The sequence below is a fragment of the Salvia hispanica genome, chromosome 3 (assembly GCF_029641045.1).
Source record: "Salvia hispanica isolate PSC_SH4W2 chromosome 3, Shi_PSC_v1, whole genome shotgun sequence".
Taxonomy (NCBI): domain Eukaryota; kingdom Viridiplantae; phylum Streptophyta; class Magnoliopsida; order Lamiales; family Lamiaceae; genus Salvia; species Salvia hispanica.
In genome coordinates this window covers 48,990,765-49,009,273 of record NC_142694.1, presented here as the reverse complement: position 1 = coordinate 49,009,273, position 18,509 = coordinate 48,990,765, and the positions used below count along the sequence as shown (strand labels likewise).

Genomic DNA, 18,509 nt, shown 5'->3' with positions numbered 1-18,509 from the left:
AGCCTTAATTTTGTGGGGACCTTGATTGCAACAAACGAACATGTAAGGAGCTTGCAATATTGATTTGAGTATTATCTACATCTGTTTTATTTTAAAGTTGTATTTGCAATACGGTCTATTCCCTTCGTCCCATAATAAGAGTCATATTTTTTCATTTCGGTCATTCCCATAATATGAGTCACATTTCATCTTTTACCATTAATAATAAATACGTCTCACATTCTACTAACTCAATTAAGTGTACCTTATATTCCACTAACTAGTCTAATCTCCTATTCTTTTCCTACTTTTAAAGTATTAGTTTTATAATAAATGTGAGTAGGAATGAGTTAGTAGAATATGAGGTCCACTACCAAAAATGGTAAAAGTGAAATGGGACAAATTTTGGGGGACGGACGGAAATGAAAAACTGGGACAAATTTTCGTGGACGAAGAGAGTATTTCTTAAAACCCGTGCACATACCGAATGTGACTCCCTCCTATTGTGGGACGAAGGGAGTAAATTAAATAGAAGCTACACCATGAGTCGCATATCCTCTCCACTGCCCTTTGGCACGCTTTTATGCATTACCTGCAGAAGTCGCAGTTGTTGCTTCGTTATGAGTGTGAATTTCCACGATTAGCAACCAATAGTGAAATTTCACCAAACTTGAATATACAAAATTTCATAATTTGGGAAAACAAACACTCTTATCTTCACCACTTAGCTCCAAATTCTGCAAAATCGAAACCGAAGAAGCTTGAAGAATAACGAGATCCTTCAATTTTTGAGCTGAGCACGACGGGGCCCAAGAATTGGGGGAGAAATGGACGATTACACGCGAGAAATGATGGATTTGAAAACCCTTGTTACACGCACTCTCGAGAAGAAAGGCGTTCTCGCCAAGATCCGTGTGAGCATTGCCACTCTCTTATTGTTTATCTTCTTTTCTGATTCATATCGCTCCCTCTTTTTTAGTTCGCGTGTTTGGGATTCAAATTGCTCGGGCGATCTGGTGATTTTGAGTGAATTATCAAGGCAGATTGTCATTTTTAGGGAATTGGGGAGTTTTCACGGTGGGGGAATTTGTTCAGAATTTAAGTTTACTCGATTCCATGCGTATATTGTTATATTCAGCTTTGAATGGTTAGGTAAAGGTAAAGGAATGGGATTTTAATTGCATGTAATGGTAGTATTTGCTGAGATATATAGCGCATTTGGATTATTATTAGATTTCTAGTAAGAGGTCTTAGGCTTTGCGACCTTTTTTTTGTGTTGATGGTTGGACTTGAATTATTGTCTTAATTTACATGAGAATTTGGTTTGAAAAATGATACATTACACATTAGTTATTCTATTATGAGCATTGCATAATTAGTTTTGCAAAGATTCATAGTGTCACTCAGAGTTAAGTAAGAAGTGAAGCTGTGAAGCTCATCAGACTATCTACACCTCTTTATATGTGATCCTGATTACTGCATGCACTACTACATTTTATAGATGTTCCTTTGTGCGCCTATCATCTTAAATGCTGAGAGTTCTATATGTTCTGGTTTATTAGGCTGAATTGAGAGCTAGTGTATTTGAAGCGATAGAAGAAGAGGATAGAGTTATAGAGAAAGATGATGGACTGCCTCCTGCTCTTCTGGGTAGTTGCAATGATCGTGCAAAGCAGCTCCACAACTCTCCTTCTGGTACTTACCATAAAAATGTCCTCTTGCCCAATGTTGTTATGTATTTACATCTCATTTCATTAGGTTGCAGTTATGTACTTTGAAATAGAAATCTATAAGCAAAGTCCTCCCATTTGGTGAACTTATGTTTACGTTACCTGGAGATTGAGTCAGACTGTTATAAAAAAAACTCGATGACCTCAAATGTGCAGACTTTATTCAGGACTATGGTTCTCATAAGGACTCTTCGTTTACATTGAACATTAAGTAAATCATATGTTCCAACAGGGTTTAAAGTTTCAGGAGGGACATTTATTCTGGACTATGGTTCTCATAAGGACACTTCTTTTGCATTAAACATTAAGTAAATCATATATTCCAACAGGGTTGAAAAGTTTCAGGAGGGACATTAACTTTCACACAGATGCATTTGTTATTTCTAGTTCTGTTATGATCTTCATGATATTAATATTGTATCATCTTGTAATTGCAGGAAGACTTCTAACTGCATTGATATGTGAATATCTAGATTGGGCTCAACTAAACCATACCTTGAAAGTTTACTTGCCAGAGTGCAATTTGGTACTTTTTTGACATGTTTTCCTTGTAATATTCTTGCGGTGTGAGCTTTATCTGTACAGAGTTCTTTACTTCCCTTCTGTTTCAGCCAAAGGATTCATGGAAATCGGAATTAAGAGACTTTAGCAGCAAAAATGGATATGACCTTAATCGTAATGGTGACAGTGGGCCTTTGCTTTTGGACGTACTTGAGGGGTTCTTAAAGTACGAGGTATGTGAGTCCAGTCCTATAATTAATAATTTATTACATAAGCAAATTGGCAATTCTACAAATGGTTCTATTTGCTTGCTTAATGTGTTTAGCTTGCTGGGTTGAACAAATAACACTAATGAGCTTTGCTGATTGTAAAGAATCTGAATTCATAGATATGTTTCTGAGGAATTGTTAGCTTTCCCTCTCAATTTTAATGCATGATGTTGCAGAATTTATCCCAAGGAAGAGGGAGCAGCAGGAGATCAACTATTCCAGATGCCGACTCTCTATCAAACATTGATCCTAGAAACATGAGAAGGACTTCACCGTCATCTCTTGCTGGCGGTGTACCTCCATTAGGAAGGTTTGTTGTCAATAATTCATTTCACTGCCAACTTTCTATAACTTGATTTGAAGCTTCCCATCATATCATCTACTTTATGCTGTGCTCATTTCAGGCCTCTTCCTGCTTCACAACCATCTGGTAAGTAGCTAAAGCATCTAAATTTGGTTTTGCAGAACCATTTAATGTGATGTACCTTCTAACTGTCCGACTATCAGATCGTCGAGCTGGGTCATCTACATCTGGCTATAGGAAAGACGAATACAGTTGGAGATATGATAATGATGAACTTCCAGAAGATGTAGGCCGGGCTTCAGCTGCACTGGAAAATCTGCAGTTGGATAGAAAAGCTCGTAATTTAACCAGCTCATGGAGGTTTGTTTCTGAAATCTGAACATTGACCTTATGGTTCTTTACACCATGCTAGAGATCCGTGAATCATAATTCAAAAATTTTGGTTCTACAATATACTTTGTAATGACCCTGCTAGTGTTTAATAATCTCTCGTAAGTGGAAAGTGGAATCTTCCAGTTACAACATAAGAAAACTCATTCATTGTAAACATGTACCCTTGTATGCAAATACCATTTTCTGAACCCTGGGTCTTCATATCCGGGAGAATTTGGCCTTCAAATTGGGAAGGATGAAGTAAAATAAAGTGGCACATCTGAGAAGTATTCTAAAGGATATGGATGGGCGCACATACAATAGAGCCCTCTTGTCCAAGATTGTGAATAAACATATTGGGTTTATTTTTTTGTTGTGTGTTATTGTTTTATTATCTCTATGGAATATGGGATTGATATCTTGATTCAATAATTTGGGGACAGGCATGCTGGTGATGGAATGTCTGAGGATACCAGCTGAGTAAACCGCATATAACTGCTTGATCTTTGACATAGTCTGCAGGTGATTTTTGCTGCTCCAACAATGTACCAAGTGATTTTATCTAAGATCAATATGTGTTTTTGTATTTTGTGATCATATAACTGCTTAATCCCAGTCTTTTTTCTTCCTATTCATTTTTTTTCTTGTTCATTTTCGTGTTTAAAGTTGTTAGTTTCAGGATTATAATCCTGTAGGGTGTGCCGATTGTATCAATACGCTACTGATTATTGTTTAAGCTAATGTATGGTTTATTTCTAAGTTGTTCATATGACATATCTACTCACCTATCAAGCACAAAAATAGTCTTTTTTACTATTATAGTTAAATAATAAACATAAAGTCAAATTTCATTTTTATCACACACCCTATCAAATAAGTTTAACGTATAAAATTCATTAACCAAGATACTCCCTCCATCCGGGAAGTGATCAATTGCTAACTCATCATTTAATTACTAACTATAACTAATTTAAGGCCATATAATTTTAGAAATCGTGTGGTCTACAATTTGCCACGTGTACTTTTCATTTTTATTAGTAAAATAAAAAAAATGAAAAAAAAACTTCAAATTAGGGTTTTGGATGAAAATGTCAATATAATGTTTCGAAAATATAAACACAACGCTTTGAGAATGTCAACACAATGCTTTAAGAATGTTAACCTATTGCTTATATTGACATTCTACATGTATTATATTAACATATTTTATATAGTATGTTGACATTTCTGTTGTACGAAAAAATTAAAAAATTTTGAATTTTTTTTCAAATTTTGACGTCGGAACATATGCATATAGGATATCGTTGGAATCCTTATAAAATTATCTTTAATTTGATATATGTTATATGAATTTAAAGTTTTGGGATTTCTTTTAAAAGTTAGTTATAACTAAACATGTAGTTAATTGACATTAATACCTCTATTGATATTTTTTGGAATTAATCATATGGCATTATTGACGTTTTTCGTATTAACATTTAGGGATTGATGATCTAAGACCTTAATTTGAATATCTAATGGCTATTATTTAGTTGTAGTTAGCTATTAAGTTATGAGTTAGCAATATAACACTCCCCCCTCCGTCCTATGCTAAGTGAGACGTTTTATTTTCGCATGTGTTTTGGAAAAAGATACTAATAAATAGTTAAGTGGAGAAAAAGTAAAATAAGAGAGAGAATAATGTAGAGAGACTCTCTTCGACATTATTCTCTCTTACTTTATTTTCTTTTCACTTTAACTATTTATTAGTATCATTTTTCCAAAACACATGCAAAAATAAAACGTCTCGCTTAGGCTTGGATGGAGTGAGTAATATTTTAATCTCTATTTAAACGTACATTAGATATTACTATTATTCTAAAAAAAATAATAAGAAATTAGTAAAATTTATTAACCTATAAGCCACATTGATTTCATATGGCTTGAATTAATTGAGGATCTTGATGCTGATGCAAGTGTACAAATCAATGTTCAACTCATCCCCTACCTAAGTCAAAACAAAAACCTCAACTTTTGACAATCCACAACTTGGAACATATATTTCCAATGGTAATGATGTCTATGGTACTAGATTCACCGTCAAGAGGTTTGTAAATTCCCTCAAAAAAAAGGCATTGATTATGGTACTAGATTCGTTCCTTAGAAACTCATGAAGATGACCAAAGCTGCAGCACTGTAGCAGCAGCGTCTTGCTCGGTAAACATGTGGGCATCTTCTGTCACTTTCTGTTCTTGTTCTACCCTCATTAAAATCTTTGAAAGGGATACAAAAAGTAGAAACAATATATGAGAAAGAGAAAAATTCACTCAGTCTAGCAATAGTCTACCTAAACCATGGCATTCTCTTATTCCCAATTTAAGAGATTTCCATTAAACAAATAATTCAGCCTAAAAGATTATCATATTAAGAGAGATAGTCCATTTAGTCTATGTTTGTTCATACAAACGATGTGGGACAATGAATTCATAACCGATCATGTTGATTTTAAACCGATCATAACCTCATGCATTTATAATCTATCATTTGCTAATTTTAAGTGTAGCCCGATTAGCCCGCTTGGCAAATCCAACACTGAACGTTAAGGGTTAAGATTGTAATTTAAATCCGAGGCCGATTAGCCTGCAAATCTCTATTGACACGTGACACTAAAACTCCCACATGAAATACGTGTGTGGAAAATATAGGTCACTTATTTATCGCACAGGGAAAATCGATCGATTCGGTAAGATTGCGAAATTCCGATCTTCCCCACTGCTATCGTACGCCTCCCTCGCTATCTTGAGCTTCCTGAGACAATTTAACTCCGCACCATACTATGCCTTGCGCTCTCAAATTCACCAATTCCATTATCCTACGCCCACACCAACCCTTCACATTTCTCGCCCCCTCATCCTCCGCCACCACTACCGGCCAATCGACGGCATCTAACTCCACCGGTTGGTGGCGCAGGACGACCGCATTCTCTCCTCCGCCACGCCGTAGAATCGCTTCGCGGAGTGGCCGGGAACATCACCGATTCGCATCGGATTCTCGAAGCGGAGAAGTAGATAAAAAGCTGTTTTGCAATTCGGATACTAATTTCGGTTCCGAAATGTGCGTCACCAACAATGGCAAGGCCGAGAGCCAATCCGACGTGTCTCCGCCCACGCAGAAGCTAACCGGAAAACCACCGGCGAAGCTGCTCACATTGCCTACGATATTGACGATTGGACGCGTCGCCGCGGTGCCGCTCCTTGTAGGCAGTATGTATCGATTGCGCATCGTAAATTGTGCTTCCATGTGTTTATTTTAGGATGTTTATGTGGTATGGTTTGATTTTATCTCGAATCATGCAATTGTGCACAATGTATTATTTGCTTCTTTTGCACAATTTGTTGTATCCTGATACCGTATTTCTGATTGAAGGTTCGTGTCTTCTATTGAATAATAAGATTGTGGTATAATATAACATCATCATCTAATGGATGACTACACAGTCTATTGGAATTGTTAATTGAGCTGTAATTTTTCCTTGGAAATGCATAATCAGTTTTAGGTGATTTTAGTGATTGGTTTGAGTGTGCATTCTATCTATTTTATGGTTTCAGTTCGCTGTGTTAGTGTGTTTATGGAAGTCATGAGATTGACACTCTACTTTCAATGGTGTAGCATTTTATGTTGAGAGCTGGTGGGGACCTGCTGTTACAACTGGGATTTTCATTGCTGCAGCCTTTACAGATTGGCTTGATGGATACCTTGCTCGAAAGGTGCGGTCTGTCTAGACTCAGCTTCTTTGAATTATCTTGTCATGCTTATCTTTATTTTCATTTTTTTCTTTATTTCTGATGATATTTTGTTCGACAGATGGATTTGGGAACTCCGTTTGGTGCATTTTTAGATCCAGTGGCAGATAAGGTAACACTTAGAGCAATTGTACTCACTCGGCAGAAAAACAAGTCTCACTAAATACATTGATTATGTAAATAAATTTGGATCAGAAAATATCTTCCAATATGACAAAATTGGGTTACATTTTTCAGAGGAAAACCCAGGTGTTTTTCCCAAGGGTACACTTAATTCAAAATTTGAACACAAGGGGCCCACTTTTTTAACCTATGGAGATACATACATCTTGCTGTAGAAGTATTGTCCTCTATTTATTTTATGGGACCAACTGTTGCATGACTTATGTTGAAATACATGAAGACTGCTACATGTTCATCTTCTTTCTTCGTAAAATGAATGCAGCTTATGGTTGCTGCCACACTGATCTTGTTGTGTACCCGACCTCTTGAAGCTGGTGGGTTAGAGCATGCACCATGGCTGTTAACTATACCTGCTATTGCTGTAATTGGCAGAGAGGTAAGAGCTTAACACTTTCTTCTCACAGAAACAAATTTGTGCCTTTTCAGGCATATCCATACACAAGATAAAATTTTTATGCTTAGCTACTGGTGCATCTGCCATTGAAATAAGTACGTTTATATATTGTATTGAATATTGATATCAAAGCTTTTACATCAACAATATTTCAACCCCTCTCTCTCTATCTGTTAAAGATATGCATTGTGCCTAGAAGAGGAAGTGAAGGGAGATAGGGGAAACAGTCGGAAATTTAAGTTTTTTATCCTTCTAATCCATGATGTTTGGTACAGTTGCAAGGAACAATGAGTTAATTCTCTTATAAATAGGGAAATGATACATGGTTATTTTTTATCCCCTGCAACTCTGAAAATTGTAAGTTGTGCCTCCTAAGAGAAGAAAGAGGTGGATGATACTTCTTGAATCTCTCCACACACTGATACTTTAGAACAATATCATAAGACATATTTAATCTTCGTATGGGAGAAAAGCAGTGGATGACACTTTCTGAATCTCTTCTCGCACCAATTTGCAATTGAGCTTATATTAGAATTGATAGATATGATTTAAAACAATATCATAACTCTTTTATAATCTTCATATGGGAGAAACAATCAGCTACCAGCTTGAAATGCACATAGAGCATACAAACAAGAAAAAAATTCAACTTCATTCTTTTGTATTTAGATATCATTAATAGACTTGGATAGCTCATTTTGACTTTGGGGGAAAGTTATTTCTTTTCATCGGTTGGAAATCTTATTTTCTTGAATTTCTTCACCTCTAATTTTGCACTGTAGATCCTTATATTTAAAGCTTGATACATGGCCATGTTTCAATTTGGTTTAGTTCTAGCATTTACATATTTGTTATGTCTACATGTAGATTACTATGTCCGCTGTCAGGGAATGGGCTGCTGCTCAGGACAAAAAGCTTCTTGAGGTTTGAACCAATGGCCTTGAATTGTAAATTCATAATTAAAATTAATATTACAAACTGGTGAATAATGGAATCGAAGAACTCATCCAAATTTATTACTTTACTTTCTAGGCTGTTGCAGTCAATAATTTGGGGAAGTGGAAAACTGCCACACAGATGAGTGCATTAACCATCCTCTTGGCTGCCAGAGATGCCAGGTTCAGTTTTCTTCTTTTCCTTCATATTATCCAGCTTTTTTTCAATTGAAGTCCGATATATACACACATTATTGTTTTCTGAAACTGGTATGCCGTTTTCCTATTCATGCAGCATCATCGGAGCCCAAACCTTTGCTTATTCTGGGGTTGTGTTGCTATATATTTCAGCATGGCTTGCCTTATGGTCACTGGTTGTGTACATGAGTAAGATATGGAAAGTGCTTCTTAGCCAGTAACTTGGCGTATCAATTTTTATCATGGTTCGTAGTAACTATAACGAAGAATGGAGGAGCAAAGACATCCCCACCCGTAAAAAGAAGAGATTGTTCTAAATATGGGTGAGCAAGTGCAGCTCTCCATTTGAGATTCTTTAGCATCAACTGAGTTCTATCCCAGGAGCTGTGTTCCAATTATCCAAAAAATATAGTAGATGAAATAATGCCCGTCACTCTAGTGACCCCTCGTCACCAATGTAACAAGCGAACAACAGTAGATGACATTCCATGTGTTGCTGAGGCAGTCTTCTTTATTTTTGTTAAAAGTCACTGCTTTAGCAGCTTGGTACCTGATTTAGGCTAGTATTATTTGTTATCAAATGTACTATATAGATAGATGGTATCATAAAATCATGAAGCATAGTCATGATGCTGTTTATCTATATTATACTCAGTGGCACTATTATGGAACAAATGCAGAGATACAGCACTGAATTTATCACATTTCATCATCAATAATTCCTTCTGTTTTTATTTTCCAGTCAATTGGTGTGTTTCATATGCCAGTGAGCAAGAAAATTTAAAGAACATGAGTCCCTCTGCATCTTCCTGGCATAATCATTAACATATATCAACTGTTGTGAGATGCCCAAAGGCAGCTCTGTACATCTGAACAAGTATCTCCCCTTTTCCTTTTCAGTTTCGATGAAACTAATCAAGAACAAAACATGTTTATACCAATCTAGTCTATGTGTTGGCTTCTCCGGGTGCTACCCGCCTCCTTTTATTGAGAGAATCGGCCCCTGAAACGAGCTACGGCTGATCAAATGGGAGTCAAGGAAGACGACTATTACAGTGATGTCGTCGTGGAAATGTCTCCTCACTCCCCTGTCGATCCTTTCCAGGTCTGAATATCTCACCTCTCTCTTCAATGCAGCCTCCTGGAGGGCGGCTGTTACTAGCTTCTTGGCAACACCCTGTAATGGGTGTATAGTGTGATTTTACGTGAGGAAGAAAAACGAGTAATTTTTGAAAGTTTAGAAACCGTACATGGCGCGGAGAGTGGTTGACAAGGTCGACTGCCTCTTGATTGCTAAGGTGTTCCCATAGACCATCCGAGGCATATATAAGAAACTGGTCTTCGTGTTGAAGTTTCTGAACTTGTATCGATGGCTCGGCCAACAGGATTGGCTTCTCGATAGGGTCTGAAATTCTGAACTTCGGTAACAAAGGCAGTTTGTTGAATTCTGCTTTCTTCAAGTAGGCATCACCTATTGATCTCGAAATCTGGGATGGAACAAGGAGAGGAAACACACAGTTAGGGAAGCATATTATTGCAAAGAAAAGGAATGAAAACAATTGATGACGTCCTCCTCAAATGGTTCGTAGTTAGATTTTTGCACGATTTTGTGATATAGTTAGGGAAGCATATACCGTCTTGCAAAAGAATCCCCATTGTTTTAGTCTTTTTCTTTAAAACAATATTTTTACCTGAATGAGACCCTTCACTCGCCAAACATTGTGCTTCAAAACAACGATGTTCGGATCTTCGGGGTGCAACGAGTGCAACTCCTCCCGAACAGATTCAAAACTGGCGTTGTGTTCGTCTGATAATTGGACGGCTTTGACCTCTTTACCAGACTTTTCTAGTCTTGCCAACACCACCCTGGAATCTCCAGCATTTGCAGTGTATATCATCCCGTTGCATACTATGCCTACTAAACAACACGAACCCACAGACGCGAGTTGTGGTTTGATTTCCCATTGCTTCTTTACCATAGAAAGAAATTGATCTTCCGTTGCTAAATAAGCACTTTTTATAACATCCGCAGACATTTCTTGACTCTCTAACGTAAATCCTGCATCAGACAGCTGGAAAGTGAGTAAACAACGAGTTTTAGCAAGTTTTCGATCAACTCGTGTAAGGGACTTCAAACAATAGATCAACAACTCTTCCAAAAAACAATAAAACAATAGATCAAGTGGCTTATATCTCATCATAAATCATTTGAAGCTTAGATGACATTTCCAGATTGGAATTACTTAAATTTTTTTACCAAAACAAAAAAAAGTACATGGATAGAGTTCATATAGGAACTGCATTTATCTAAATTACATGTAAAGACCGACATAAGCAACATGTACACACACAATATTCGAAAAATATTATCCCAACATGATGTTAAGAAAGAATCTAAATCGCATTAAGGCACTTATTGAACATAGTACTCCACATTTTTCATGAATTTTTCGTCGGATTAGCATTAGTGTGATCGACCTAAAGAGCAGAATATTACCAGAAGTGCAAAACTTTATCGAAAACACTTTCACTGTAAAATAAAGAAACATCAACTAGAAGTCTAACATATCAAACAGCACAACCACAAACATACGAACAACGCTAAACGCAACACATGGTAAGACCATAATAGCAACAAAGAACGCAGATGTGCATACTCTTAATATTTTTGAATAGATGGCTGTTTATAAACCGGGAAGCTTCAGGGCCAGCATGCCCGTCGTAGATTCCAACAAATGTCCCACGAGGGCCAGCCTCCATAGAGCTCAGCGGCCCCGACTCTACTTGGCATTGATCTTCCAACACATTGTTTGCTTGGATAACCGCCATTGAAAATTCCCCGTGTATATGTTGAGCTATATCTTTGTACCACCACAACCCGTCCACACAACCACTAGGATTGCCCCCTCTAGTGTTGCAATTCACTGCTCGGCTCTCCACCGAGGGCCGCCAACAAGGGGAAACATACTTTCTCCATGAATTTGTCCCCATTTTACTCATAAGCACAATTTATCACTCTTCTCTTCACCAGACCAACTCTTAGCCCCAATATAACTTTATTTTATGTGCAAAATTCAGATATACTTATGAATTCTGCCCCCAACCTCAACCCTTATTATCAAATCCAATTTCACAATTTCCGAATGCAGACAAATGTAAGCACCATCAATCTGTATTATGCCAAAATTAACTAAGTAAATAAACAAACACCATTAATACATTGCAAACAAACTAAACTAACTCACAAATTAAAAGAGTAGAGTTAAAAGATCGAAAAATAGAACCAACAATCAAAAGCTAGCTCAACAAAATATTGAAATTCCAAAAAAGAGGGGCTAAAAATTGCATCTTTTTAACATATATTGATAAATAATGCCAGAAAGGATAGATCAAGAGACATGGAGAGCAGACGAAGATACATACAATAAATTAGGAGTAGAATTGATCGTGTATGATCAAATTCCTGTGGGCTGTTTGCTGGCCGGTTTCTGGGTTGGGTTTTTGGGGATTTTCATTTGTCAATTTATATGAATTTATAGGGAATTTATTTTTCATAGATGGAGGGGTTAGAGGATTCTGAATTTGACCAAGAACGCACCTTTCTTTTAGGCAAGTTTTTCTCATCTCTTTTCTTATGATTATTTAATTTACCAAAAAGTTTAGTACGCTTAATTTACTATTCACTTCTTCCATTTTCTTTCAATCTCTTTCCTTATTACTGGAGTAAATCATTACTAACGATTAACGAATATGTTCTTTTTTAATTTACCAAAAATTAGTAGTTATAATATTTGAAATATTCAGTTCTTCCATTGTCTTTCGTTATCACGAAAATAAAATAGTCATCTTAGAGCACCTGCATTGGTGCATGATACATTGAGCAGGCACCGTGCCGACGGCGCGGCGAGCTCCTGCTCTCCGCTGTGCTCTTGACGATGGCACGTCCATGCTTGATGCATCGAGCACCGCCGTGCCGAAGGTTCGTTTTTATTCCGTTAAATTAATTATTTTTTAAAAAAATCATAAAAGATCAAAAGTAATTCGGAAAAAAGAAAAAAATATATTTACGGATTCCCAAAAATATAGCCCTTTTTTTCAATTTTTTTTGATTAAAAAAAAAATTATCCCAAAATCATCTACAAATACCTACATTGATCATCCATTCTTTACATCAAATTATCTTCATTCGTACTTCAATTTTTTAATTATGAATTTAATTTTGTAATTTTTAAGATTTTAATTATGTAATTTTAAATTTTGCAGTAATTTATAATAGTATTTCGGGTATTTTAAATGCATTTTAATATTGTGAAAATGTTTTTAGTATTTGAAATATTTAAATTGAATAATAGAATGGTGGGACCTTTGAGCATGCTCTTGCGGAAGAGCATGGATGTGAGTGTTGTGCTCTTGCGAAAGAATATGGATTAAAAAATGAATAAATGTGGGTCCGGGCCTACATCCATGCTCTTGCGAAAGAGCATGGATTTGGATGCACTTCTCATTTCAATTATAATGCTCTATCTTTACATTTTAGCACAATACCCATATTCGTCAATTCGATATTTTAAGAAAAACAACTTACATAAAAACTTTGAAAACGAATGTTTGTGATAGTTGAATCTGCATAACTAGTAATTTAACGCGTGATGAAAAAGTTTTTGAAAAATAAAAATAAACTATTTTTAATGGATAGATCGAAATGATCATAAATGACGTTCTACCTATATTTAACATGTTTCATCCATCAAAATTTTTAATAATAGTATTTCACATGTCATGAGAGAAGGTGTAATGAAATTTTTATTGGACGGTTATTTTTAATTTAGTCATGATAACGTATTCAAAAGGTATGTGTAGTAATTTTGCTAGATAGTCTTAGCACGATGTTTGGTTTGTTGGACATAATAAAAATGAGATATAGTATAACATAAGATAAATGAATTTGTCTAGCATGAATAATCATAAATTTCAATGCAATGTTGGCATGGTTGAAATATTACATTACTATGTAACCTAGCTCAAATAAGAGCTGATTTTGACCAGGAGAATTCTCGTTATGAGCCGCACATAATGTAAAATTTTAATTGACTAATCAAGTTTATAATGCGCTGACTAATCAAATCTAAGAGCAAGTTTAATAGTGTATTTATTGATTAATAATGTGCTAGTTCCAAGCCATTAATTGACCTGACGTCATAAAATACGTGGGCAGCAATAAAACATAGAGTTTTATCCTATAGGGAAAATGCGAAATTGTCAATATATATAGTAAGTACAAAATAATAGTAGTAGTTATTTATTAACTCTATTTGAATAAAATTCAGTCAATTTATGGTTTTTTGGACAAAATTTTACTTGGGAGTTTGATAGACTGATCAAAATTTGTCATCTATTTATCTCAAACTTCGAATTAAAAATTTTCTTTATACTCAAATTCTCCCTCAATCCTAAAATTCGCTGCGACCACTCTGCTCTGCCAACTTTCGTTGATTTATCCCCATAATTCTCTGTCTCCATTTTCATTGTTGTTGTTGGAGGGTTAGGATTCAACCAAGACATCGTCACCTCCAAAAAGCATCATCTTTGAAGATCTTGAAAAATAATTTATTCATTGGAATGATCCCACATAGATTTTACACATTTTTAGGGATTAGACTAAGCTTGATTTGATTAAATATTGCATGATTTAGTATGCTTTTGTCCATTTTATTATTTTGATTGAGTTTGTTGAGTTTTAAAATAAAAAAAAGGCTAAAATAATTATAATCAGACTTTTAAGGTTACTATGGGCTTAATCTTAAAATGAAATTTGTGTGGATACCTTACACGTTTCAATTGTAGTTCTTCGGAGAAAGTTACTACTACCATTTGTAGTTCTTCGGAGAAAGTTACTACTACCATTTAATGAAAACTGTGTGAGGTAGTGCAATGATAAATTGACTCTTCTTGAAGCCCAATCTCTTACTACATATTAAGGAGTACAATATAGTATATTTTAAAATTCAAAATACTACTTCCTCCATCTTGTAATAGGAGTCCTATTTAGTTATGACACGAGTTTTAAGGAATGTAAATAAAAGTGAGTTGAATAAGTTAGTGGAATATGGGTCTCACTTACATATTTAGTTTTATAATAAAATGTTAGTAAAATAAGTTGGTGGAATATGCAAAATTAGTCTACCCATTATTTATGGAAAGAGTTGAAATAAGATTTTTATTGTGAAATGGATCAAAATGAAAAATATGACTCTTAGCGTGAGACAGACGAAGTACCACGTGTAAGCCTTTCCATGCTATATATATAGGTCTACTTTGACTCAAAAATAATTCTCCAAGAATTTACTATTATCTGTTTATAGATCTAGCTTCCACCATAGGACCTCCTATTCTAATCTCTATTTGTAGGATTTATTTTTATGATCAATTAATATTCACTATCCCTTCATATTTTATAACTACTCTACTACCTCTAACAAAAATAAGGCAAAGCAAAGTAATGATCCAAAGAAGACCAGAGTCGACAAAATTATCATGTTAAACATATTCTTTTCTTGTGATTATTTTAGTTTAGTTGTCTAATTAGTTGAACATTTAGAATTTTATGATTTGAAAGTAATCGACTCCAAATATTTATCTTATTAAATTTTTTTGTTATTTTAATAATTTTTTTATAAAACCGACTATTTGACATGTAATTGGATGATTTTAATTACTCCCTCCATCTCAAGGAAGATGACTCATTCCTTAGAGCAACTCCAAGGGAGGAGGTAAATAAGAAGATAAACAATGATAACCGCCAAATTTATCTTTTTTTTAATGGAAAAACACCCTCCAAAGGAGGAGGTAAATGGGAAGGTAAAATACATTTTCCCATATTGAGGAGGTATCTTTACCTCTCCATAGAAGAGAAGGTAAAATAGAAAAACTGATTTTGAGATTGGCGGAAGAGAGAAACGGGAGAGAGAAGCGACAAAATCTCAACAATATACCTATTTACCTTTTCAATATACCTTTCATCCTTGGAGTTGATTGCTTTTTGGGAAGGTATATTGCACTTTTTGAGAAGGTATAAAAATGATATACCCTTTTCATTTACCTTCTCCCCTTGGAGTTGCTCTTAGGCAGCACAGGATTTTATGCAGCTTTATTTTGTGTGTTAAGTGGAAAGAGTAAAGTAAAAATAAGTAAATTAATAAAATAGAGATAAATGTGTTCTATTTTTAGTAATGAGTCATTTTGGTTGAGACAAAGTGTAACAGCCCGGTTTTCTAGGGTATAATAAATACGTCGACTGCTACCAAACGGATTTAAAAGAAATAAACATAGGCTAGGGTTTCATTTAAAGAGATTTGACCAAAGTATTTAAAAGAACTATCAAAGCAATGAGTCAACGGTTTAACCTAGAAGCTTTAATAAATAAAAGAAAGATACCATAAACTACGATCAAATATCTCAAGAGTTTGACATAATATCCAAGAAAACTACAAGAAGTCTAAAGCTTCTATACCGAAAGGAATAAATGCAAAATATCCAGATAATACTAAAGTGTATAAAAAATTCAGCGGAAACGACCAAGAGAAAGCGAAGCCATGTATGAAGACACGACTACGCTCGAAGTTCAAAACATCCATCTTAATTAATTAATATGCTCAACACCCGCCACCGCTCGTCGTCGTTCAACCTGCACATAAGGAAAACACATGCAGGGCTGAGTATTTTGAAATACTCAGTGAACTCGTTGCCAAAACATTTTAATAGTTATGCCACCCTTACCATAGTGAACTCGAGTTTTTGCAGTTATTAAAAAGAAATATCATCGAGTATCACAAAAATATTTCCATAGACTGGCCAGTCAAACAACTCCCCACTTTTCTCATCAATTTCCACAATCACAACATTTCCATGGTGCGACGAAAGTGTGGCCACACTTTTCGCCCACGAGACCGACCGACTAGCAAGGACGGCTCCCGATCCCACCGTGTACACAGCCTGGTAGGGTTTGCGGCCCTACTCAGACCCGAATTCGTTTAAACATATCCATAGCCCTATAGCCCAATGGAGCGAACTCTCAAACTGGGCATCAGACGCACAATATCACAACAAAGCAGACATAGGCATGGCATAACAGTTAAACCACCCTTATCTCTCCGCATTCATAAATTTGCAACATAAGAAAGTTTAAGAATAAAGCCCACCTCGACTGCTTAGATTTCAAGTATGCTCTTTCCCTTTGTTATCCTGCTTCGCAACCGAGGTTTCACCTTTTAATCACATAGGCACATATCGCAAATCAGTTTCAAAATCAACTCCTAAAACATGCATGTCTCAACGCTTTCCCTTTTCCCATCGACTTATCTTAATATCACCAATCAAAATCATGATCATCATATAAATTTCATTCGCATCTTAACTCTAGATCTATCATCAACATATATCACACATGAGTGTTTTGCCAACACACACACACACGACGCACACGCACACACACACACACGATTTCACACACACACACACACACACATCCAAATCATCAATTTATTTCCCCCCTTTCACTCGTTCCATATGCATGAGAGTTCAAGAATACCGATTAATCGGTTAGAAAGAAGAAGAATTAATATAAAAATACCTTTTTGAGAAAAAACGAACGGTAGAAACAAAGTAGAGACTTGGTTCTTCAAAAATCTTGAGGCTCAAACTCTAATTCTTCTCAAAGGATGAAGAATTATTGAAGAAAAGTAGAAGAAAATTGAGAGAGTGTGGAGAGAGGGAGGGGGCGAAACTTATGGAGGAGGGGGCGAAACTTATGGAGGAGGGGGCGAAAATTTTAGGGTTAGGTTTAGGAGTTTCTCTTATTTATAGAGTTAAACAAAATCTCTAGGTAAATAAAATAGAATATTTGGGAAGATTTGGTTCTCCACAATTAAATAAAAATCAATATTGTGGAGTAGGGAAGAAGAAATAAAAAGAGAACTAGGGTTTCAAGGCATGGAGATTTCGAAAATTATGGCCCTTATTTAGCCAAGATTTAGTTTGGTATATTTTTCGGAGTAGAATAAAATATCACGGAGCAAAATAAAATAATAAATCTCCCACCTAGAGATTGAAAATAGGCGTGTAGTATGGCTCTTATATAAGGAATGGATTTTCAATATTAACTAAAATAAGATATTGCAAGATCTCTTGAGGTATGGAAAGATTTGGTAGAATATTTAAATTCTAGGTATGGAAGGAAATCAATAAGGAATCAATTAAACAATAAAATAAATTCTTCCTTCCCAAGAATAGGTGATTTTTGAAAATCACCTTAAAAACAAGAGGGTTCGATTTTTCTCAATAAGAAGTAGAGAATAATTGGGTTTTGGATTTAATTTGGATAAATATCCCAATAATTAAATTAAATCCGGAAAAATAGAATTCATTCTCCAAAAGTGAAGGGGTCGAAAATCTCAAAATTATGTGGCTAGTATTTATGGAAATTTTCCCTAATATTCTCACTCACCCTTAAACAAATAATTCACCTCATAATTTAATTAATCGCATGCCACATCATATAATCAACAAGTTTAATTTTTCAAACTTCCAACGCAAACCTTAGACACAACTCGGTCATAAGAACTCATGCAATAAATTCATTCATCAATTAATTCACGTCTCCCACGTTATCAAATAAAATTTTACTGCTCTAAAATTAGGGTTCAAATTTTCGGGGCGTTACACAAAGTAAAAAGGAAAGTGAGTCATCTTTAATGAAACAAATGAAGTATTTGACTAATAATTGAATGATATGTTACGTTTATACCAAACTTGAGAAATGAATATTAACCAAAAATGTTTGAAACTAAGTTGTGAGAGCACGAAT

General features: G+C 35.3%; 2 protein-coding genes and 1 pseudogene across 3 annotated transcripts; 2 read left to right on the top strand and 1 right to left on the bottom strand.

Annotated features, from left to right (window-relative positions):
* The first annotated feature begins 578 nt into the window (after positions 1 to 578).
* Positions 579 to 3,922, top strand: LOC125212847 (protein TONNEAU 1a-like). Its single transcript, XM_048113122.2, has 8 exons — positions 579 to 893; positions 1,542 to 1,674; positions 2,147 to 2,235; positions 2,321 to 2,443; positions 2,656 to 2,789; positions 2,884 to 2,909; positions 2,987 to 3,143; positions 3,599 to 3,922. Exons 1-8 carry the CDS (start codon positions 807 to 809, stop codon positions 3,633 to 3,635), a joined length of 786 nt encoding a protein of 261 aa, XP_047969079.1. The 5' UTR covers positions 579 to 806; the 3' UTR covers positions 3,636 to 3,922.
* Positions 3,923 to 5,843: 1,921 nt separating this feature from the next.
* On the top strand, positions 5,844 to 9,388 carry LOC125212846 (CDP-diacylglycerol--glycerol-3-phosphate 3-phosphatidyltransferase 2-like). The gene is made up of 7 exons (XM_048113121.2): positions 5,844 to 6,397; positions 6,804 to 6,901; positions 6,999 to 7,049; positions 7,383 to 7,496; positions 8,382 to 8,438; positions 8,547 to 8,632; positions 8,745 to 9,388. Exons 1-7 carry the CDS (start codon positions 5,971 to 5,973, stop codon positions 8,866 to 8,868), a joined length of 957 nt encoding a protein of 318 aa, XP_047969078.2. The 5' UTR covers positions 5,844 to 5,970; the 3' UTR covers positions 8,869 to 9,388.
* LOC125212845 (putative protein phosphatase 2C 38) lies at positions 9,331 to 12,234 on the bottom strand (annotated as a pseudogene). Its single transcript, XR_016136611.1, has 5 exons — positions 12,071 to 12,234; positions 11,305 to 11,817; positions 10,339 to 10,706; positions 9,898 to 10,134; positions 9,331 to 9,824 (listed from the first exon to the last, which is right to left on the bottom strand). The product of XR_016136611.1 is annotated as a putative protein phosphatase 2C 38 (transcript).
* Positions 12,235 to 18,509: the final 6,275 nt, after the last annotated feature.

Coding starts and splice junctions, on each gene's coding strand:
- LOC125212847 (XM_048113122.2), top strand. CDS start 807: ATGGACGATTACACGCGAGAAATGATGGATTTGAAAACCCTTGTTACA. Junction 1,675..2,146: donor GCTCCACAACTCTCCTTCTG/GTACTTACCATA, acceptor TTGTAATTGCAG/GAAGACTTCTAACTGCATTG. Junction 2,444..2,655: donor AGGGGTTCTTAAAGTACGAG/GTATGTGAGTCC, acceptor ATGATGTTGCAG/AATTTATCCCAAGGAAGAGG.
- LOC125212846 (XM_048113121.2), top strand. CDS start 5,971: ATGCCTTGCGCTCTCAAATTCACCAATTCCATTATCCTACGCCCACAC. Junction 7,050..7,382: donor TAGATCCAGTGGCAGATAAG/GTAACACTTAGA, acceptor AAATGAATGCAG/CTTATGGTTGCTGCCACACT. Junction 8,439..8,546: donor AGGACAAAAAGCTTCTTGAG/GTTTGAACCAAT, acceptor TTTACTTTCTAG/GCTGTTGCAGTCAATAATTT.